This window comes from Pipistrellus kuhlii, unplaced genomic scaffold (assembly GCF_014108245.1).
Source record: "Pipistrellus kuhlii isolate mPipKuh1 unplaced genomic scaffold, mPipKuh1.p scaffold_m20_p_21, whole genome shotgun sequence".
NCBI lineage: Eukaryota > Metazoa > Chordata > Mammalia > Chiroptera > Vespertilionidae > Pipistrellus > Pipistrellus kuhlii.
Window position 1 is genome coordinate 989,590 of NW_023425520.1, and position 17,837 is coordinate 1,007,426.

At 59.8% G+C, this 17,837-nt stretch overlaps 2 protein-coding genes across 13 annotated transcripts in view; one reads left to right on the plus strand and one right to left on the minus strand.

Moving 5' to 3' along the window:
- CRTC1 (CREB regulated transcription coactivator 1) overlaps nucleotides 1-6,467 on the plus strand; it is a 65,006-nt gene extending 58,539 nt beyond the window's left edge. For 7 of the 12 annotated variants that reach the window (XM_045585844.1, XM_036449916.2, XM_045585846.1 and 4 more), the window contains 3 exons: nucleotides 2,187-2,273; nucleotides 2,814-2,994; nucleotides 4,361-6,467. In XM_045585844.1, coding sequence (XP_045441800.1) covers nucleotides 2,187-2,273; nucleotides 2,814-2,994; nucleotides 4,361-4,572 — 480 coding nt within the window. In that variant the 3' untranslated portion in view covers nucleotides 4,573-6,467. Of the gene's footprint in view, nucleotides 1-246; nucleotides 1,048-2,186; nucleotides 2,274-2,813; nucleotides 2,995-4,360 lie in introns of those variants that run through there. The other 5 variants (XM_045585845.1, XM_045585848.1, XM_045585850.1 and 2 more) reach the window with 2 other exon arrangements.
- Nucleotides 6,468-9,613: 3,146 nt separating this feature from the next.
- Nucleotides 9,614-17,427, minus strand: LOC118725822 (cartilage oligomeric matrix protein). Its single transcript, XM_036449915.2, has 19 exons — nucleotides 17,223-17,427; nucleotides 16,860-16,945; nucleotides 16,592-16,643; nucleotides 16,024-16,193; nucleotides 15,239-15,376; nucleotides 14,662-14,736; nucleotides 14,407-14,565; nucleotides 14,202-14,306; nucleotides 13,944-14,051; nucleotides 13,591-13,750; nucleotides 12,834-12,952; nucleotides 12,582-12,634; nucleotides 12,304-12,485; nucleotides 11,941-12,119; nucleotides 11,765-11,813; nucleotides 11,301-11,497; nucleotides 10,468-10,640; nucleotides 9,888-10,027; nucleotides 9,614-9,780 (listed from the first exon to the last, which is right to left on the minus strand). The coding sequence occupies exons 1-19, from the start codon at nucleotides 17,305-17,307 to the stop codon at nucleotides 9,734-9,736; spliced, it is 2,277 nt and encodes a 758-aa protein (XP_036305808.1). The 5' UTR covers nucleotides 17,308-17,427; the 3' UTR covers nucleotides 9,614-9,733.
- Nucleotides 17,428-17,837: the final 410 nt, after the last annotated feature.

Genomic DNA, 17,837 nt, shown 5'->3' on the forward strand with positions numbered 1-17,837 from the left:
GGCTTGGCCTGATGTCTCCATGCTCTCTGTTCATGCACCACAGCTCTGAGTTCTTATGGCTCCCAGAAAGTGGTCTCATCATGTGGTGCTGGGGGATATAGCAGGCTGGAAAAGCTGAACCTGTTAGGGGTGGCAGCAGGTGGGACCTGTCCGAGATGGGCAGCTCTCCCTGGGGACAATCCCTGAGTAGCATCCCTCTAATTCAAAGCAGGACAGGAATTTGAGGGTCAAGTAGATTTCTTTCAGGAGAGATTTGTTTCCACCAAAGTGATCCATCCCCGGCAGAGCCTTTTCCTGTCATGTCAAGCCACCGTCTATGTGTCAATCCATCTGTCAAGGGATGCAGGCTGCTAACTCAGGTGTGAAGACGAGGCCATCAGCGTCTCTGACCCCAACCAGAGACACTGGCTTAGAGGGACAATGTTGGGCAGAGGGCAGACCTGACTTCCTTCTGTAGGTTGAGTCCTCCAGGACACAATCACCGGCCCCAAGGGCCTCTGCTCCCAGGCCTGGAGCAGATGCACTGAGCCTCAAGCAGTTGAGATGTGTCTTGTGTGCTGCCTCCCTCTTCAGTTCTGAGCGGACCTTCCTGCAAACTCTCATGGCCTCCTCACAAGAGAAACCGTGCCCTGCATGCTGGGCCTCTTGGGCATGCTGGGCCTCTCTGCGGCCAAGCCCACAGAGATAGGAACAGGCGCCTCAGAAGAAACCTGCCACCTTCATGGGCAACCCCAGCCAAACCTCCTTCAGCCCTTTTTTAAACCTGAAGCTGGTAATTTTTAACTCTTCCCATTCATCCCCAGGAGCCTCCCTGCCCACCAGGGTAGCCATCTGTTCCTATCTGCTCTCAGCCCACTGACCACCTGGCATAGCCGGGGGGTTGTGGCCAATCCTTGTCTGGAATGGAAGCCTGAGACTCAAGCGTTGGCCAGTGTCAAGCATGTGGGGACCTTTCTAGAACAGGGAACTCAGAGGGAAGGTTCTAGACCTTTGATCTGTGGAGAAATTTGAGAAGATGCATGCCATACACACACATCACTTGTTTTTTGTTTTTGTTTTTTTTAAAATATATTTTATTGATTTTGTACAGAGAGGAAGAGAGAGAGAGAGAGAGTTAGAAACATCGATGAGAGAGTCATCGATCAGCTGCCTCTTGCACACCCCCTACTGGGGATATGCCCGCAACCAAGGCACATGCCATTGACCGGAATCAAACCTGGGACCCTTCAGTGTCCAAGCCGACGCTCTATCCATTGAGCCAAACCGGTTTCGGCACACACATCACATGTAACACCTGGGAATGGCCATGGTGCAGCAACTTCCATGAGATACCCTGTCCTGCAGGAGAGACACTTTGGGTCCGGGCTGGGTATATATCTGTCCAGGCCTGGTGTTTCAGGTGCAGCCGGGACACACACCAGCCATCCCTTTTCTCCCTCCCACATCCTGCCAGGCTCCATCCTGCCATCCCTGGCAGAATCTCCAGAATGGGCAGGGGCTCCAAGCTCTATCTGGTGTCTCCACCACCTCTGAGGTCCTAGCCCCCTGCTTCTCTCCCAGGATCATCTCCCAGCCCCCTTCCCTGGTCAGCCTTGAACAAGCAGGAATGGGGCTGCATGCCTACCAGTGAGCTCTGGGGTCTCGAGGGCAGGCTTCCAGGAGTCAGCAGGTGAGAGGGGCTTTCTGAGTGCCTGTCCTATGTTTGTTCTGCACCCATCCTGTCCACATGTGTGGACAGGGGGTCTCACCAAGTGCTCGTCTCATTCTGAATATCTAGGGAGCCTTGTGCCTTGGCTCCAGTTACATGCTTTCCTCTGGGTCTTGTCGGGGTTCCTGATCCTCATAGCCCCCATTCCCTCATCTTCTGTCTGACGGAAAGGAGGTCACCTACATCTGAGCTTAAGGAACAGAGATGGGGGGGGGTGGCGTTCTTGGGAAATGTCAGGCTGTAGAGCCACCCTGCCCCCAGCAGGCAGGAGAAAGAAGCCATCATCCTGAGATGCGGGAGTTTGCCAGCTCAGTGTAGGCGCCCTGGAATAGCTGTCATCCACCTCCCTTGTCTCGTGCATCCTTCACTAGGTCTCAGGGGCCTCCCTGTGGGATCAACTGGCCTGTAGGAGCTCCCCTCCTCCCCCCAACCTAGTCTTGGGAATCATGACAACAGCAAGCCTCTCTTCTATCTGCAGCACTCTTCCACCCTGGGCAGCGTGTTTGGGGACTCGTACTGTGAGCAGCAGATGGCGGCCAGGCAGGCCAATGCTCTGTCCCACCAGGTGAGCAGGTGCCCGGGCCACAGCGCCCTCAGCAAATGCTTGCCCGGACCCCGCCCGCCCTCGGGAGTGAGCTCTGCTCCTAGCACCTCCTGTCTGCAGGCAGTGGAGCATGTGACTGCCTTTGCCTCCCCTGGCGTATGCATCTGGTATGTCAGTGAACGCCAACAGGGACGGGCAGTGGCTGTCACGGTGGCATTTGGCGTGGGCCGTGCATGTGAGTTTGCGGGAGGTCAAGTTGGCTTTGTGTGGAGGCCAGAATCAGGCATGTGGGCACAGGAGGGGTTGGCCGCTGCCTGGAGCTGGTTACTCAACCATTCATCCATCCATCCATCCATCCATCCTGCAAGCCCTGAGGGTGTGTATGTGGGCAGGCCCGTGTGGATTAGGAGAGGGCGATACCCCAGGCAGAGGGACTTGTGTGAGCAGCCCTCACGAGGGTGGACCTAGGCATCCTGCAGAAGAGGTGGTCCCGAAGTCTCAGGCAGCCCATCCACAGCAGCAGTGCTCAGTGGCCAGCCTCACACCCTGTGTCCCCTCCAGCTGGAGCAGTTCAACATGTTGGAGACCGCCATCAGCTCCAGCAGTCTGTACAGCCCGGGTTCTACACTCAACTATTCGCAGGCGGCCATGATGGGCCTGACAGGCAGCCACGGGAGCCTGCAAGACCCACAGCAGCTTGGTTATCCCAGCCACAGCAGTATCCCCAACATCATTCTCACAGGTGAGGTCCTGTTTGAGGTGTCCTGGGCAGGGGTCTCAGTCCTGGTGTCCCTGTCATAGGTCTCAGCCCTGGGGGAGATGGAACTCCCTGCCCTGTAGGGTGAGTCATGACACAACTGAGGTGTCTGGTGTGGACCCAGAGAGACCAGACCCCTGTTCTAACCTTGATTCGCTGCTGGGCTGCAGACTGGCAAGGGGGACATACACCTGGAGCCCACACCTTGGCATACAGCACCTTGTGCTCAGATCAAGAACTAGAGAGAGCCAGTCGCTCTCCCAGCCCTATGCCTGCCACCCTGGCACCCGAACACGTTAGCTGAGTGTGTTGGGAACATAGGTGACCATGGCAGGGGGTGAGCCCTGCATGACAGGAGGGGTGCTTCCTGTGTAGTCAATAGGAGTGTGACAGTTTATATATGCTGCCATGTGTGTCTTAAAAGGCCAGTGTATAGTGCCAGGTGCCTGGGGACATGCACAGTGTGTGTGAGGGAGTTCTGCTCCATGTAGCAGAGCCCAGACCTGTGAAGCCCTCTCCACCTGATCACCCTGCTTCCCTCCACTGAAGGTTCTTGGTTTTATTGAAGAAGGAAGTAGTTTTCTAATAAGCTAGGGCTGTGTGGGACCTCCCTTGGTGGTCCCCACTCACATCTCCAGGATGGATGAGTCTATGCCCAGAGTTCCCCTTCCACCCAAGGACGGGACCCCAAGTATAGACCCAGTACTTCCTCCCTACCCTGAAGGTGCCTCAGGTACCCAAAGAGGACCAGGCCCCCATGATAACCTGACAGTCCAGAAAGATGGATATTTTTAAGCATGTGTTTGTTTATTGATTTCAGATAGGGAGAGAGAGAGAGAGAACAAACATTATGTTGAGAAAGAATCATCGATTGGCTGCCTCCTGCATGCAACCCACTGGGGAACAAGCCCACAGCCCAGGCATGAGTCCTGCCCAGGAATTGAACTGTGACCTCCTGGTTCACAGGTTGACAACCACTGAGCAACTCTGGCTGGTCAAGATGGAGACTTTTATACTTGTTCCTAGATGGGGAAACTGATAGAGGAGGGAGTCCAGGTTTGAACTAGGGTCTCTGTATAGGAACCAGACAGGGAGGGCCCTAGATGCACATGCCCAGCCTGCCTCTCTGACAGGAGGGGACTTCCTGCTGATGTCTGGGCTGGATCTCCTGGGTAGGGCCAGCCTGTGCATTGTGGTGTTGAGCAGTGTCCCTGGTCTCCATATAATGTTAGTATCACCCCCTTCCCCAGTCCTGGCAACTAAAAATGTTCCCTGGGGTAGCCAAGCCCTCTTCCCTGGTGTGGGGGTAGGGAACTAAGACTGAGTTGACTTTTGTGTCCCCCTAATTCAGTGACAGGAGAGTCCCCTCCCAGCCTCTCTAAAGAACTGACCAGCACGCTGGTTGGGGTTGGTGATGTCAACTTCGACACTGACAGCCAGTTCCCTCTGGATGAACTCAAGATTGACCCCCTGACCCTGGATGGACTGCACATGCTCAATGACCCTGACATGGTCCTGGCTGACCCAGCCACCGAGGACACCTTCCGGATGGACCGTCTGTGAGTGCACACCCAGCACTCTGCTGCCCAGCCGCGGCTCCGTCACCCCGCCGGTCAGTGGTCCCAACGGAGTCTCCCTGAGCCCAGGGACTGCACACTCTGTCCCTGCAAACGGCCGAGCTTGTGATTCTGAGCTTGCAATACCGCCAAGCACCCCCTCCTGCCCTCCCTCGGCTGTCCACCTTTCTTGGGAGGCTGTGAGTTGCCCTCTAGGACTACCCCTTGTGCACACTCTTTCACCTCCCACCCCAGGCCATGAGCCATCAGTCCCTGTAAGATGCAGAAAGCATGTTGGGCAGGGCCACAGGCCTGGGGGTACCGGGGTCTGCTCCTCACTGTGGTGGGCAATGTGCATTTCCGACTGTTGTCCAGCTCTCACTGCCTTCCTTCATCCCTGGTTCCTACCCTCCACCCCTGCACCTGCCACCCCCAGGTTGTGGTTAGGTAGAGAGCCATCCCCACCGACAAGAGAGAGAGAACGCCAGAGAGTGGGATAGACCCAGTGCAAAATAAACACTATTTTGACTGCTGTCTTTTATATTCCTGAGCAAACAGAATGCTAGAACGCTTCTCATGGGGGTGGATGTAAACAGAGCAGCTAGATCTTCCCAGCCTCCTCCCACCTCACCTGCCCCCACACCAGATCCTTCTGGGGCTGCCTCTGTTAGGAAGCCGCTGGCCGGGATGAATGTGGGAGTCAGTTATTTCTAGGGGTGGCTTTAGAACTTGTTTTCATCTTTCCTGCTCTGTACTATGGTCACTGTTACTGTTATTTACAGACTAGTGGGAAGGGCGTGGCCAGGGCATTTTTGTTGTATTTTCTGTTGTTTCTTTCGGTATGTATTTGCATTTTGGCTGTAGATGAGTAGTTGACTCCTTCAAGCCAATACTTGCCTGAGAGCATCTTTTTATTCCTGAAATACTACATTTGCATATGTTTTAAAGCTAACTGGAAGCAGTCTGCCATCTGAGCTGTGACCCTAGCCTCATTAGTTTCACCTCAAGTTATCTCAAAACAGAAGGGTTGAGTGGCTGCCCAGCCCAGTGAGGGCAGGTTGTGCTAGGCGAGGACTCTGACAGAAGCTTGGGTAACTGGAGGTGCCTTTTCTCTGGCTACGTAACAGACTTCTGGAAAGGAGCCAATGCTTTTATTAAGGGCCTGGAGAAGACCCGGCTCTGCCTCGCCCTAAAGGTGCCCGCCAGTCCTCAGGGCTGGTGTGTCCCAGACCCTGAGGCTGGCAGCAGCTGTGGCCCCTCTGTTCCTAGACACCCCAAATGAGGTTGTCTCTCATCCCCACCCTGAGAACCAGCTGACACTCATCCCCCTGGCCACTTCTGTTGTTGCTCCTCCTGGTAGGACTGGGTTTGGAGGCAAAGAGCAGCATGCTTTTAGTGGTGGGTTTCTAGGTGCTTGCTTCTCAAAGTGCCTTGATAGGCAGTGGTGACCATCCCTCTGCCCTCAGGCCCTTCGAGGGGGTGACAGGCTGGCTCTCTTTTCTGTTGGCAGCTTTACTAGGAATCTCTGTTTCAGTCCCCAAGTTGCATCTCAACTTACTCCTCCACATGCTGTTGAGCTGACACTTCTGCCTGGTGTGTTTCTTTGTGGTGTCAGAGGTCACCCTTCTGCCTCGGCCTCGGGAGCCCTCTCACTGGGAGCTGGATTTGATCCTAGCAATTGTCCTTCCTTTTCGCTCCTTGGCCAGGCTGTTAGCACGTATCCAAGCAGCTGGGCAGCCACACTTGTGAGAAGGTCTCCCTCCCCAGTCACTTGGCCCCGCCACCATTGTCTGGGCTTGAGGAGCACAGTGTCAGTCTGTCCGGGTCCAGGGCCTATCCTTTTTCTGTGGCAGGGACTGGGGACATAGATGGGGACTTTTTAAATAAATAAAAAAAAGAACATCTAGATGTACATAGAAGAGTTTGGTTACCATTAGACTTGTATGTAGAACTTTTTAAAAAATGGCCTTAATAAAATTACAAGCAACCTTCCTGGATGCAATTTTCAAACAAGGCTTTGGGATCCAGTGAGGGAGCCTTGTCAGCCCACGCTTCCCATCTGTCCAGCACCAGTTCTAGGTGCAGACAGACAGGCGAGGCCCATGGCCTGGAACACAGGTGACATTGTATTAACATGCATCCTCTGCCTATGAGAGGTGGAGGTGCAGAGCTATCCTCGGAGGTGGCCCCACCGGGAGCCAGCGGCCAGGCATCTCCACGTCTTCCTGGGGCTTGGGAGGCCTCCTGGGGTCTGCAACAGGGAATTTGTGGGGGGGTTTTGTTTTTTCTTCTTAAATATCACTTCTCTACTAAATATTCTTGAGTTGCCAAGACTTTCTGAGGCAAGACAGCATAAGGGAATCAGTCTTCTGACTTGCGATGTGAAAATACTGTGATTTTAGGTAAGCTGCACCAAGAGGGGCGGGCCTGTGCCTATATTCTGTATGTAGACCTACCGCCCATATCCTACTCGAATAAGCTCTGGGCAAGACTGGACTTCAAGCCTTGACACTGAGCCCACATGGGCTCAGAGGCCATCCAGGTCCCCCGACTGCCCTCTTCCTAGTGCTCTTGGCTTTAGCTGAGTTCCCTCAGCTGTGCAAACCTTTCCTCTGGGAGCTCAAGCTGCTTGGCCTAATCCCCATCTGCCTCAGTTTACCCTCTGCCCTCCAAGTCCCCAGGGCAATGAGTTTGTCCCTCTACGTAGCTCATGGGCTGAGATGAATCCTGGGGTTAGCGACTCTCCAGAGAAGAGGGTTGTGCCTAGGACTGACTGGAGGAGAAGACAGGGTCTCGGGATCATATCCCCCATCACAGGTGCCCATGCTGACCTCCCCGCTCCATGCCCTTACAGGGGGAAGACAGGCAGCGCTGTTTGGAGCATCCTGCAGCCCCCTCCCCTTGATACTTCTGGGCAGGAAGGGTGAGTGCCAGTCTCTTGGGGCAGAGGTGCTTGAGATCCTCAGTGGAAAGCTCGGGGCAGGTCAACCCCTCAGCAAAGTGTGGGGACTCGTAGCCAATGGTATTCCAATGTTGGCCAGGCTCCCCAGTGGGGACAAGCCACCGTAGAAGGGGACCTGATTAAAGTGGGTCCAGCCCCACCACTGGTTCACAGGGGTCCCTGGGACCAGCTATCAAGGGCAGGGCTGTGTGCTTCTTGACTTTTCCCCAGGGATGCTTCCCCACCCCCTTGCGTGGGCTGGACTTTTTGGCCCTCTATGCTATTATCTGCTCATAAGTTTTCATGGTGAAGGAGGGTTCCGAGTGGTTAGTGTGTTTGACCTGATTTTCATTGGCCAAACTCCTGGAAGGACATCCAGTGGGGTGGTCTGCTGTGAGGCCCATGTGTCACATGGAGTGGGTGAGGTCAGCTCTGTCAAATGCGGCGCTGTTGGAGGGCCAGGGGCCCCCTGCCCATTCATGCATTCTGCTGGGGCCAGATGTTCAGTGTGGGGGACCTTGTCTGTCAGGTTTCCTGGGCCTGATGAGTGCCTATGAGCAACTTTCACTAAGGAGCCAGGGGGCCCTGAGCTGATTATAACCAAACATCCATCCAATGCCCCCTCCGCTGGACTCAACTTTGTTTTTCCACAGGAGGCACCCCCAACCCCATGTGAGGTTCTGGAGGCTTTAGGGGGTTGACAAAGCAGCCCTGGGTTCTGATGAAGCTGTGGTCAAAGCTTTGGGGGCGCAGGGTAGGACTTGGGTATGGGGAGCTCAAGGTCTGTGGTCCTGGGCACCCTGGTCCTGGCCCATCACTCCTGCGGTGGCGGTCCAGGCGAGGGCTGTGGCTACCTGAGCCCCCGTGGCCTGCAGAGCTGGGGGAGGACTTGGTGCCTCACGCTCTCCGGGAGGCTTGCCTGGATTAAGTGTGCAGCTGGGTCTGTTTCTGTCCCCTTTCTTTTTGGTCCCTGGGCTTCCACCTCCTGGGGGTCTCTCAGTTTTATGTGACTAGGGGCCCCTGTGACATTCCTGCAGGGGTGCTGGTTGAGTGGGGCTCAGGCCTTTCATTACCCACGTGCCACAGGCAACTGGGCACTCCCCAGGAGAGGGAGGTAGGGTGCTGGGTACTCCTGGAGAGCAGATGCAAGACCCTTGTGAACTGGGCCGAAGTTTCCCTCCTGTTTACTGGCTCAGACCCATGGGTCTCAGGGCCCCTCCCAATCAGGGTGAATGAAGGGCAAGGGTTGTATGTCAGGGTAATGCTGGCTGCAGATGGCTCCCTCTGCTTTCCATCCTCCTGGCCAGTTCCCAGCACTTCATCCCAAGGAGCCAGGTTCTGGAATTTGGGGGCAATTGATGCCCAGCCCACCCTAGCCTGTCACTTCTGACCTCTTGCCTGCTCGGACAAGGGGACACTGCCATGGCCTTCCCCACTGGGCCCTGGGAGGGAGGCCTTTGGCAGCCAAGGTCCATTGCCCCCTAATGTGTCCCCCCAGGAAATTGCCCCCAAGGGGTCTGGGTGGCACTTTAATATATGCAAACTCATCGGTCTGAGCCCTGCCCCACCTGTGTCCCTCTGTCCCCAGGCTGGCTCTGCCCCCACCCCACCCCAGCATGTACACTCTGCTGTGGATGTCCCATGGGCCGAGCGTGTGGGTGCCCGTGGCGGGCTGGGGCGGGCGGCTCAGGGCGCACTCGGCCAGCCCCTGCCTGTCCTCTGGCGTGGACGCTTTTGTCTTTGTACCTTTGCATCCTTTGTAATGAAACCTAATAAAAACCCAACGTTTTCGTCTCTGTCTCCTCCCCTTTTTTCCTACCCCTGTTCTTCACCCAGAGATGAAATATGGGTGTCACAGGTACACCTGGTGGGAAGCACACGCACACATGAATATGGACACACAGATGTGCACCCCTCACAATCTCACCCTACTAGCCAGCTACTTGGACCTGTGTCCCGGAAGGGGAACAACCAACCCCCCAGGATTCTGGAGCAGACACTTCAGGGTGGGTGAGCTGCAGCAGCTGGACACTGCTAATTGGTTCGGAGGGAAGTCAGCAGTAAGGCCAGACTCCACCATCTCCCCAAGGAGAGACCACAGCCACCATCCTGCCGAACACACTTTATTCTGTCCTCCCTGATCTCTTCCCTTCCCCAAGGTTGGCTGCCCCTCAGTGCTCCAGGCCTGAGGGTGGCCGTCATCTAATGGCAGGTCCCCCACCCATCCCTAGGCCTGCAGCAGCCCCTGGGTCTCATAGTCTTCTGGGATGGTGTCTGTGGAGGGAGAGAGGATAGGCGAATGAGAAAGGGTGAGGCCAGCAGGGCAGACCTGCTACCTAGCAGGCCCTCCCCTCACCCGCCCCCTTACTCTCTCCTCCTACCGTTGCAGCGGTAGCGCAGGTTGGCCCAGATGATGTTCTCCTGGGAGAAGCAGAAGACACCCAGGCGGCCACCCCGCATGGTTGTGTCCAAGACCACATTGCTGTCAGCCACCAGCTCAGGGCCCTCGTAGAACCGCACTCTGGGGGAGAGGGAGACGGGACAGTGAAGCACCTCAGCGTGTGGCGTCCTGCCCTGGCAGATGGGCCCCTCCCATCTCGAGTAGGGGCCATGGATCTCTCCTGCCTGACCCATACTCAGAGCAGGTGGGGCTCCTGACTGGAAGCTCAGTTTCCCTGTGAGAATGGATATCCAGGATCCTGTACACAGTGGGTGCTAACTGGATTTCCTGCACAGAGTAGGGATTGAGAAATGGGGTGTGGATGAGACCCCACCTTCTAGCTGAGGCCCCACTGTGTGCTGGGTCCTAGGTGGGGTGTCATGTCCCAGGGCCAGTCACAGTTCATTCTAGCTGCCTGCGTTTACCTGTTTTACAGACAAGGGGACCAAGGCCCCAGAGTCCCTCCTTCCAGGGGCCGGGGTGGAGCAGGGACTCAGTCCCCGCAGGGTTGGGGTCCCCACCTGATGTAGCCCACTTGGGGCCGGTGCTGCAGGAACCAGCGGTAGGACGTCTTGTCCTTCCAGCCCACGTTGCGGGGATCCTTCCACAGCAGCCGCACCTGTGATGCTGTGTCCCCCGTGTGCCACAGCGCATTCCGCAGCTGCTCCCCAGGGCCCGTGGAGGACTTCACAGCCTGGCGTGCCCGGGAACAGGAGCAGAGGGTCAGAGGCCACGGAGGCCGCTGGGGCCTCTCAGAACCCTGCCTGGTGGTTCGTTCCTTCAGGTCATGGAGGAATGATAGCAGACTTATTGGTGGGGGGTGGGGGTGGGGGGTCTGGATGGGAACCCACAGGAAGCCGCCTTGAGCACCACATGGAGATTTGCAGGTGGGTCATGGTGGGTAACTGATCTGGGGACTCCTGAGAGCGTGTGGGAGTCGGTGAATAGGTTTGGGGTCTGGGAAGATTAGGGGGTCTGGGAGAGGATTTAGTGACCTGTAGAGAGTGTTGGGTGTCTATGGGATACACGGGGGCCTAGAGGATTTGGGAAATATCTGCAACGTAGTCTGGGGGGTCTGCAGGAGGATTTGGAACCTGAGGGAAAGCTTAGGGCTCTACGAGAGGGTTTCAGGGCCCAAGAGATGGCTGGGGGTGCTGGGTGAGGGTTTGGAGGTCTGGGAGAGGAAACGGGAGGATTTGGGGGCCCATGGGAATCCAGAGGAGAGATGAAAGTGGGTAGGAAGACTTTGAGTGATGCTGGGGGGCTGTGAAAGCTCTGGGGTTCTGTGGAAGGGTTTAGGGGCTTGCTAGAGGCCATGGAACAAGAGGTCAGGAGGCCCCCGCCCCCTGCACACCTTGAGCTGGATTCCAGGTTCAGCCACAGCACGGAAGGGGTTGGCCTGCCAGTATGTCTGCTCCATCTGCTTCCACATGACCACGTAGAAGCTCGAGCTGTCCTGGTAGCCAAAGATGAAGCCAGCATAGTCATCGTCCGTGACGGTGTTCACATGAAACGTGCCTTCGAAGTCCACGCCATTGAAAGCAGTGTAACCTGGGCAGATAGGAGACCAATGGCATCCTGGACTCCCCAGAACCACCCCACCCCCAGAGCCCAGCTTGGCCCCTGGGCCCAGACTACCCTCTCAGGACACCCACCCCATCCCTACCCTCTGAATCCAGACACAGCCATGCACCTGAGCCCTGGACCTGCCTCAGCCACCCTGCTCTAGCCCAGACCCAACCTGACCTCGCCCCACCCTCCCTCTGGCCCTGGCCCTGAGCATCTCCCTGCAGAGCCTTTCCCCTCCCAGCGTCTCACCCACAGCCAGGCCAGGGTCGCTGTTCATTGTCTGCACAATCTCCATCCCCTAAGAAAGACAAAGGAAGAAGGGCCTCAGCCTGGCCACGGGGCCCCTCAGCTTTCCAGCCCCTCGCTTAGCGCCCTAAGCGGGGGTTCTGGGTTCCTCCCACCTTCCGCCTGGTCCCTGCTCCCACCTGGTTGAGCACCACCCAGTTGGGGTCTATTTGTGCGTCACCCTCGGGGTCCAGCACCACCGTCTGGAAGGCCCGGAAATCCGTGAGGGTGATCTCGGCATTCTCCGGACAAACATCGATCTTGTCCACCACCTTGTCAGCGTCGAAGTCGTCCTGGCACGCATCACCTACGCCATCCCCTGAGAGGAGGTGGGAGACCCTGAGGTGGAGAGGTCAGCGCCAGGCTCCTCACTTCATGCCTAGCCCCGCCCACTCCAGCGACTGGCCACGCCCACACCTATTGGCCCCACCACGCCCATTTGAAAACCTGCCCCAGTGGCTCCACACACCCTGTCCCACCACGGGTCCCACCCCCTGCCTTACGATCTGAGTCTTCCTGGCCCGGGTTGGGCACCAGGCGGCAGTTATCCCGATTGTCAGGGACTCCGTCGTTGTCGTCATCCTCATCACAGGCATCACCCTGTCCATCGCGGTCTGAGTCCTGCTGGGCACTGTTGGGCACTGTGGGGCAGTTGTCCCGAGAGTCCTGGTGCCCGTCCCCGTCCCTAGAATGGGTGGGGGAGGCAGAGAAACAAGGAGATCCTCACAGGGCCCGGTCAGGGGCTCCCCATCCTGAGCCCCATCCCAGGAGGCCTCCTTACTGGTCTTGGTCGCTGTCACAAGCGTCTCCCACAAAGTCGTGGTCCACATCCCTCTAGGGAAGGGCGGGTGCAGGGGTCCACAATCAGAGCAAAGGAACTCAGAAGCCTCCAACCCAGGCCCAAGTTCAAGAGCAGAGGTCCTCCTGACCCCAAGGAACACCCCACCAGCTGCTTTGGAATGGGCGGCAGACTTGTTAACAGCCTGGAGCGCAAGCCAGGGTCTGACCCAAGTGGGGTCTGACCTGCCCTCACCTGGTCTGGGTTGCTCTTCTGGGGACAGTTATCGCAGACATCCCCTACACCGTCACCATCACTGTCCTTCTGGTCTGAGTTGGGCACCCTTGGGCAGTTGTCCGCTGGGTTTCGGATCCCTGTGGAAAGCGGGGGAACAGGACAGGACCCAGAGATCAGGCAGGGCCAGGCCGACTTCAGCAGGGCAAGTGCAAGCCTGGGGCAGAGTCTTACCCTCTCTAGGCTCCTGTGACTACAAAGTAGGCCCAGCCTCACAGACTTCCTGAATAGATGGCCACGGAGGGGACTGGCCCTCACTAGGGGGCAGCTCAGCCAGGCCCTCTCCTTGCCCTGTGATTGCACCCCCTGAACTTCTATGCCCCAAGTGTAAAAAGGGCGCCTCCCAGCTGGCATGGTTTAGCGGTTGAGCATTGACCTAGGAACCAGGTCATGATTCTGTTCCTGGTCAGGGCACATGCCTGGGTTGCAGGCTTGATTCCCAGTGTGGGACTTGCAGGAGGCAGCTGATCAATCATTCTCTCTCATCATTGTTGTTTTTGTCTCTCTCTAAAATAAATAAATAAATAAAACTTTTTTTTTAAAGGGCACATCCCCAACCCTAAACTCCAGGTTTTGTCCTGCTTTTCCTCCCTGCAGCATCCGACATAGCATTTTTCTGCTTCCCTGAGCATGGTTCATGGTCCGAGCATCTCAGGCCAAACCCTCGGCTTTGGAGCCCGGCTATTCCCCCCAACACCCTCCCCCACGCCTTGCTCACGGTCACCGTCGATGTCATCGTCACAAGCGTCTCCTTTGCCGTCCTGGTCAGTGTCCTTCTGGTCTTCGTTCTTCTGGGTTCGGCAGTTGTCACACGCATCGCCCCACTTATCATCATCCGAATTGCGTTGGTCTGGGTTCCGGACCAACGGGCAGTTGTCCTGGGGGGAGAGAGGACCAGTTAAAGGGAGGAGGGGGGAGTCAGGCCAAGTGGGGCAAAGGTCACATCCCAGAGGAGCCCCTTTCTGACTCTGGGAACCCTATATCGCAACGGGGCCCGAGTCCAGCCTCTGAGGCCACGCCCTCGCCAAGGCCACGCCCACCCAGCTCGCCCGGGCCCCCCCTCGGCCCCACCTCCTCGTTCAGGACTCCGTCCCCGTCGGCGTCGGGGTCGCAGGCGTCTCCGATGCCGTCGCGATCCACGTCCTCCTGCCCTGAGTTGGGCACCGTCCTGCAGTTGTCCTAGGGGCGGGCAGGGAGGGCAGACATGAGGGGCGTGCCGTGTGGCCCCGCCCACACCACGGCGGACACGCCCTCCGCTCTTGCTCGCACCCTCCTCTTCCCGCCCCCCCCCCCCCCCCCCGCAACATCTCGCCCTCTGTCCGCGCCCACCTTGCGGCAGTGGCGCTCCGAGCAGCGCAGCTTCTCATCCGGGAAGCCGTCCAGGTCGGTGTCTCGGCCGCAGAGAACCCCGTTGCCAGCCCAGCCGATGGCACACTGCGAGCAAGGAGGTGAGCGGAGGCTCCGGCGTCCCCGAGCCCCGCCTCCCCATTCCACGCCCCTTCCCGTCCTGGTCAGGGCCCACGCCCGCGCTCACCACGCAGGATTTGGAGCCATCGCGCTCCACCACGCAGTCGGCCTTCTCGTGGCACGTGCTGGGGGAGCCGTCGGGGCACAGGCGCTGGGCGCGCGGGCGGCAGCCGGAGGCCTGGTCGCCCACGAAGCCGGGCTGGCACTGGCCGCACTGGAAGGAGCCCTGCGTGTGGGCGGAGGGAGGTCAGCTGGGGACGCTGCCTCTTCACCCCACCTCCCCTGCCCGTCCCTCCGTCCTCCTCCTCTCCTCCGGCCTCACCCGGGTGTTGACGCACACGGAGTTGGGGACGCAGTTGTGCTGCCCGGTCTCACACTCGTTGATGTCCGTGCAGACCTGCGGGGGAGGGAGCGCAGAGGTCACTGCCCCACGGCAGACACCCCGAACCCGGGGCCGGACGTCCTCTGCGTGCTACCTCTCCCCTCCATCCCGCCGCAGACACCGGCCATTCCTCACTCGGACCCTTACCCAACTGACTCCCTGCGGCCGGTCCCCACCCGGCGAGGCAGGGAACCGGTCACTTGGCTCCAAGAGTTCACGAAACAAAATGTGCACCTAGCCGGAGCCGGTTTGGCTCAGTGGATAGAGCATCAGCCTGCGGACTCAAGGGTCCCAGGTTCGATTCCGGTTAAAGACGTACTTTGGTTGCGGGCACACCGTGTGCAGGAGGCAGCTGGTCGATGTCTCTCTCTCATTGATGTTTCTAACTCTCTATCCCCCTCCCTTCCTCTCTGTAAAAAATCAATAATATATATATATACTTTTTAAATGTGCACCTCCCCCTCCCCCTCGCCCCCGCCTCACGACTCCTCCCGGCGCAGCTCCCCAAGGCCCTCACCTGCTTGTTGGCCTTGGCGAAGGGCAGCCCCACACCCTCGTGGGGGGCGCCGCTGTACCCCGGGGGGCAGGCCTCGCAGCGGAAGCCGGGGCTGGTGTTGACGCAGCGGACCCGGGGGAAGCAGGGGTGGGCGTTACACTGGAGGACAAGGGCCATGGGGGTCAGAGGACGGAGCTGCTCCGCTCCCCGGCGCCCCCCAGCGGCGCCTTAGGCTTCCTGCGACTCCGAGTTGGAGAGTCCCGGGGCCAGCAGCCAGCACTTTGGAGGGGGGATGGCCCACGGGGCGGAGGCCATCGTTCCGGGGGTCAAATGCGACTTGGCCTTGTTGGGGGTGGAGGCAGGGCCAGGGGAGGAGAGGGAACGCCGGGAGGGGGCCGTTCCTGGCTGCCGGCAGGTGGGGTGGTCATGGGCGGGGGGAGGGATTGTGAGGGCGGCCGTCCCCAGCGGAGGGGGGGAGCGGCCGTCGGGGTGTGCGTGCCCTTCGGAAGGGGGGCCGTCGGGGCGGACTCTCCGCGGCGGTGGAAGGGTCGTTGGGGCTGCCGAGCCTCGGAGGGGAGTGGGGTTGCTGGGGCGGACCCCTCTCGGCGGTGGGGAGAGGTATTGGCGCGGGTCTCCCGGGTGGCGAGGAGGGTGGTCGGAGCGGGCGACCCCCGGCGGTGGGGAGGTCGTCCGGACGTGCGCCCTCGACGGGGAGGGGGTCCTCGGGGAGAGCGCCCCCAGCTGTCGAGGAGGCGGGGGGGACGTTGGGGAGTTGGGGGGGCGTCGGGGTGGTGGGGCGGGCACACCTCGTTGATGTCAGCGCAGTGCGAGCCGTTGCCGGCGAAGCCCGCGGGGCAGGGTCCGCAGCGCGCGCCGCCGGCGGTCATGGTGCAGGCGACGCCGGGGAAGCAGGCGCCGGGCGCGCACTGGGGCAGCGGCCGCACGCTCAGGCCGGGGGTGCGCGCCGGCTGCATCCCTGCGGGCGGGGGGAGCGGGCAGTCAGCCAGGCCCGGGCGGAGCCTGCAGCCCCCGCCGTGCAGAGGGCTGGACCCATCAGGACCCCCCACTCCCATCCCCACCCCGGACTGCTCTCCGGACCGCTCCAGCCTCCGCCGTGCGTGTCGGTGCGTCCTCAGCTGTTTCCCTGCGCGTCTATACCTCCCTGTACCTCCCGCTCGGCTTCTGCCTCTGTCTGTGCGTCCTCCTCCCAGCACCTCTGTCTCCGCTCCCAGTCCGGCTCTCCACTCCCCTCACACACTTCCTCCGTCTCTGCCGGCCACGTTCTCTTCCCCGTCTCCCTCCCTCCCTCCCTCCCTCTCTTCTCCACTTCTTGCGGTCCCGCCGCCCGGGCTCTGCCTCCTCAGGTCCACGCACCGCACGCGTCACACTCCATCACCGTGTTCTTCAGGAACGTGATCTCCTTGACCTGCAGAGGGGATGGCGTGTGGTCAGCCAGGCTCCGTTTTTCTCCTCCTCCTCCTCTCTCCATCCCCTGGATTCCCTCCCCTCCCCTCGCCCCTCGGACACCCTTCTCCCGCCGCCTGCCCTGGCGCAGCCCCTGCCTCCCAGCCCCCAGCCCCGCCTGGTCCAGGCCTCACTCCCCCCTCGCCCCGGAGGCCGGGACCCTCCACCCCGCCCGCACCTGCTGCCTCAGCAGCTCCCGCACGTCCCGCAGCGCCGCGTTGGTCTCCTGCAGTTCGCGCAGCATCTGCGGGCCCAGGTTCGCACCTGCACCGATAGGGGGCGCTGGTGGGGTGTGAAGCCGGGGGACTCCCCCCACGCAGCTCCTCACGCGGCCGCCGCCACCGACAGGAGCCCACGGACAGGAGCCCACGGACAGGAGCCATGTTCCTTGAGAGCTTCTCCCCGCTCCGCCCCGCTCCCCGGCAGCCGCCCGCTTCGTTCACCCCGCAGCCCCGCTACCCGCCCCGCCGCCGGCCCCGGCTCCCGCGGACCCTCCCGGCCTCTTAGGGGCTGGGCGCGCGGCGCGGGGAGGGCGGCTTACCCAGCGGGACCTGGCTCTGGCCCTGCCCCGACGCCCCCAGGGCGGCCAGGGAGAGCAGGAGGACGCAGGCGGCGGCGAGGACCATGGCGGCGAAGGGGAGCTGGGCCTCGGCTCGCTCTCTGCCGCCCACCGGCCGGCGGGGCCTATTTATCCCCGCAGCGGGGCCGGCCCCAGGGACGGCCCACCGCGCCCTGCCCAGCGCCCAGCCGCAAGGTAAACAGCCAGCCCTGGCCTTTGCGTTCAGGGCCCCGCCCGGCGTGGACCTGGTGGGGAAACTGAGTCATAGGGGGCCAGCGCAGGGGTTAGTGGGATGGGGAGTGAGGTGGGACCACCCTCCAGCCCTCTCAGTCACTTATTTTATGGGGTGCCTGCTGTATGCCAAGCCCGGGGCAGCCCCCCTCAACTCACACTCGGGGAAGCAGTCAAGGGTGGCTAACGGTTAAGACCCACCTCCATCTCCACCTCCCTCCCTGCTTTAGGTCAGGCTGACTGACCCTTCCCTCTCTCCCTCTTCTCTTGTTTCCAAACGGGGCAAGTGAGGTCTCTCTGTGCCTCTGTTTTCCCCTACACAATGGTGGGAATAAGCATCATTATTACAGGAAAATGAGGGGTCAG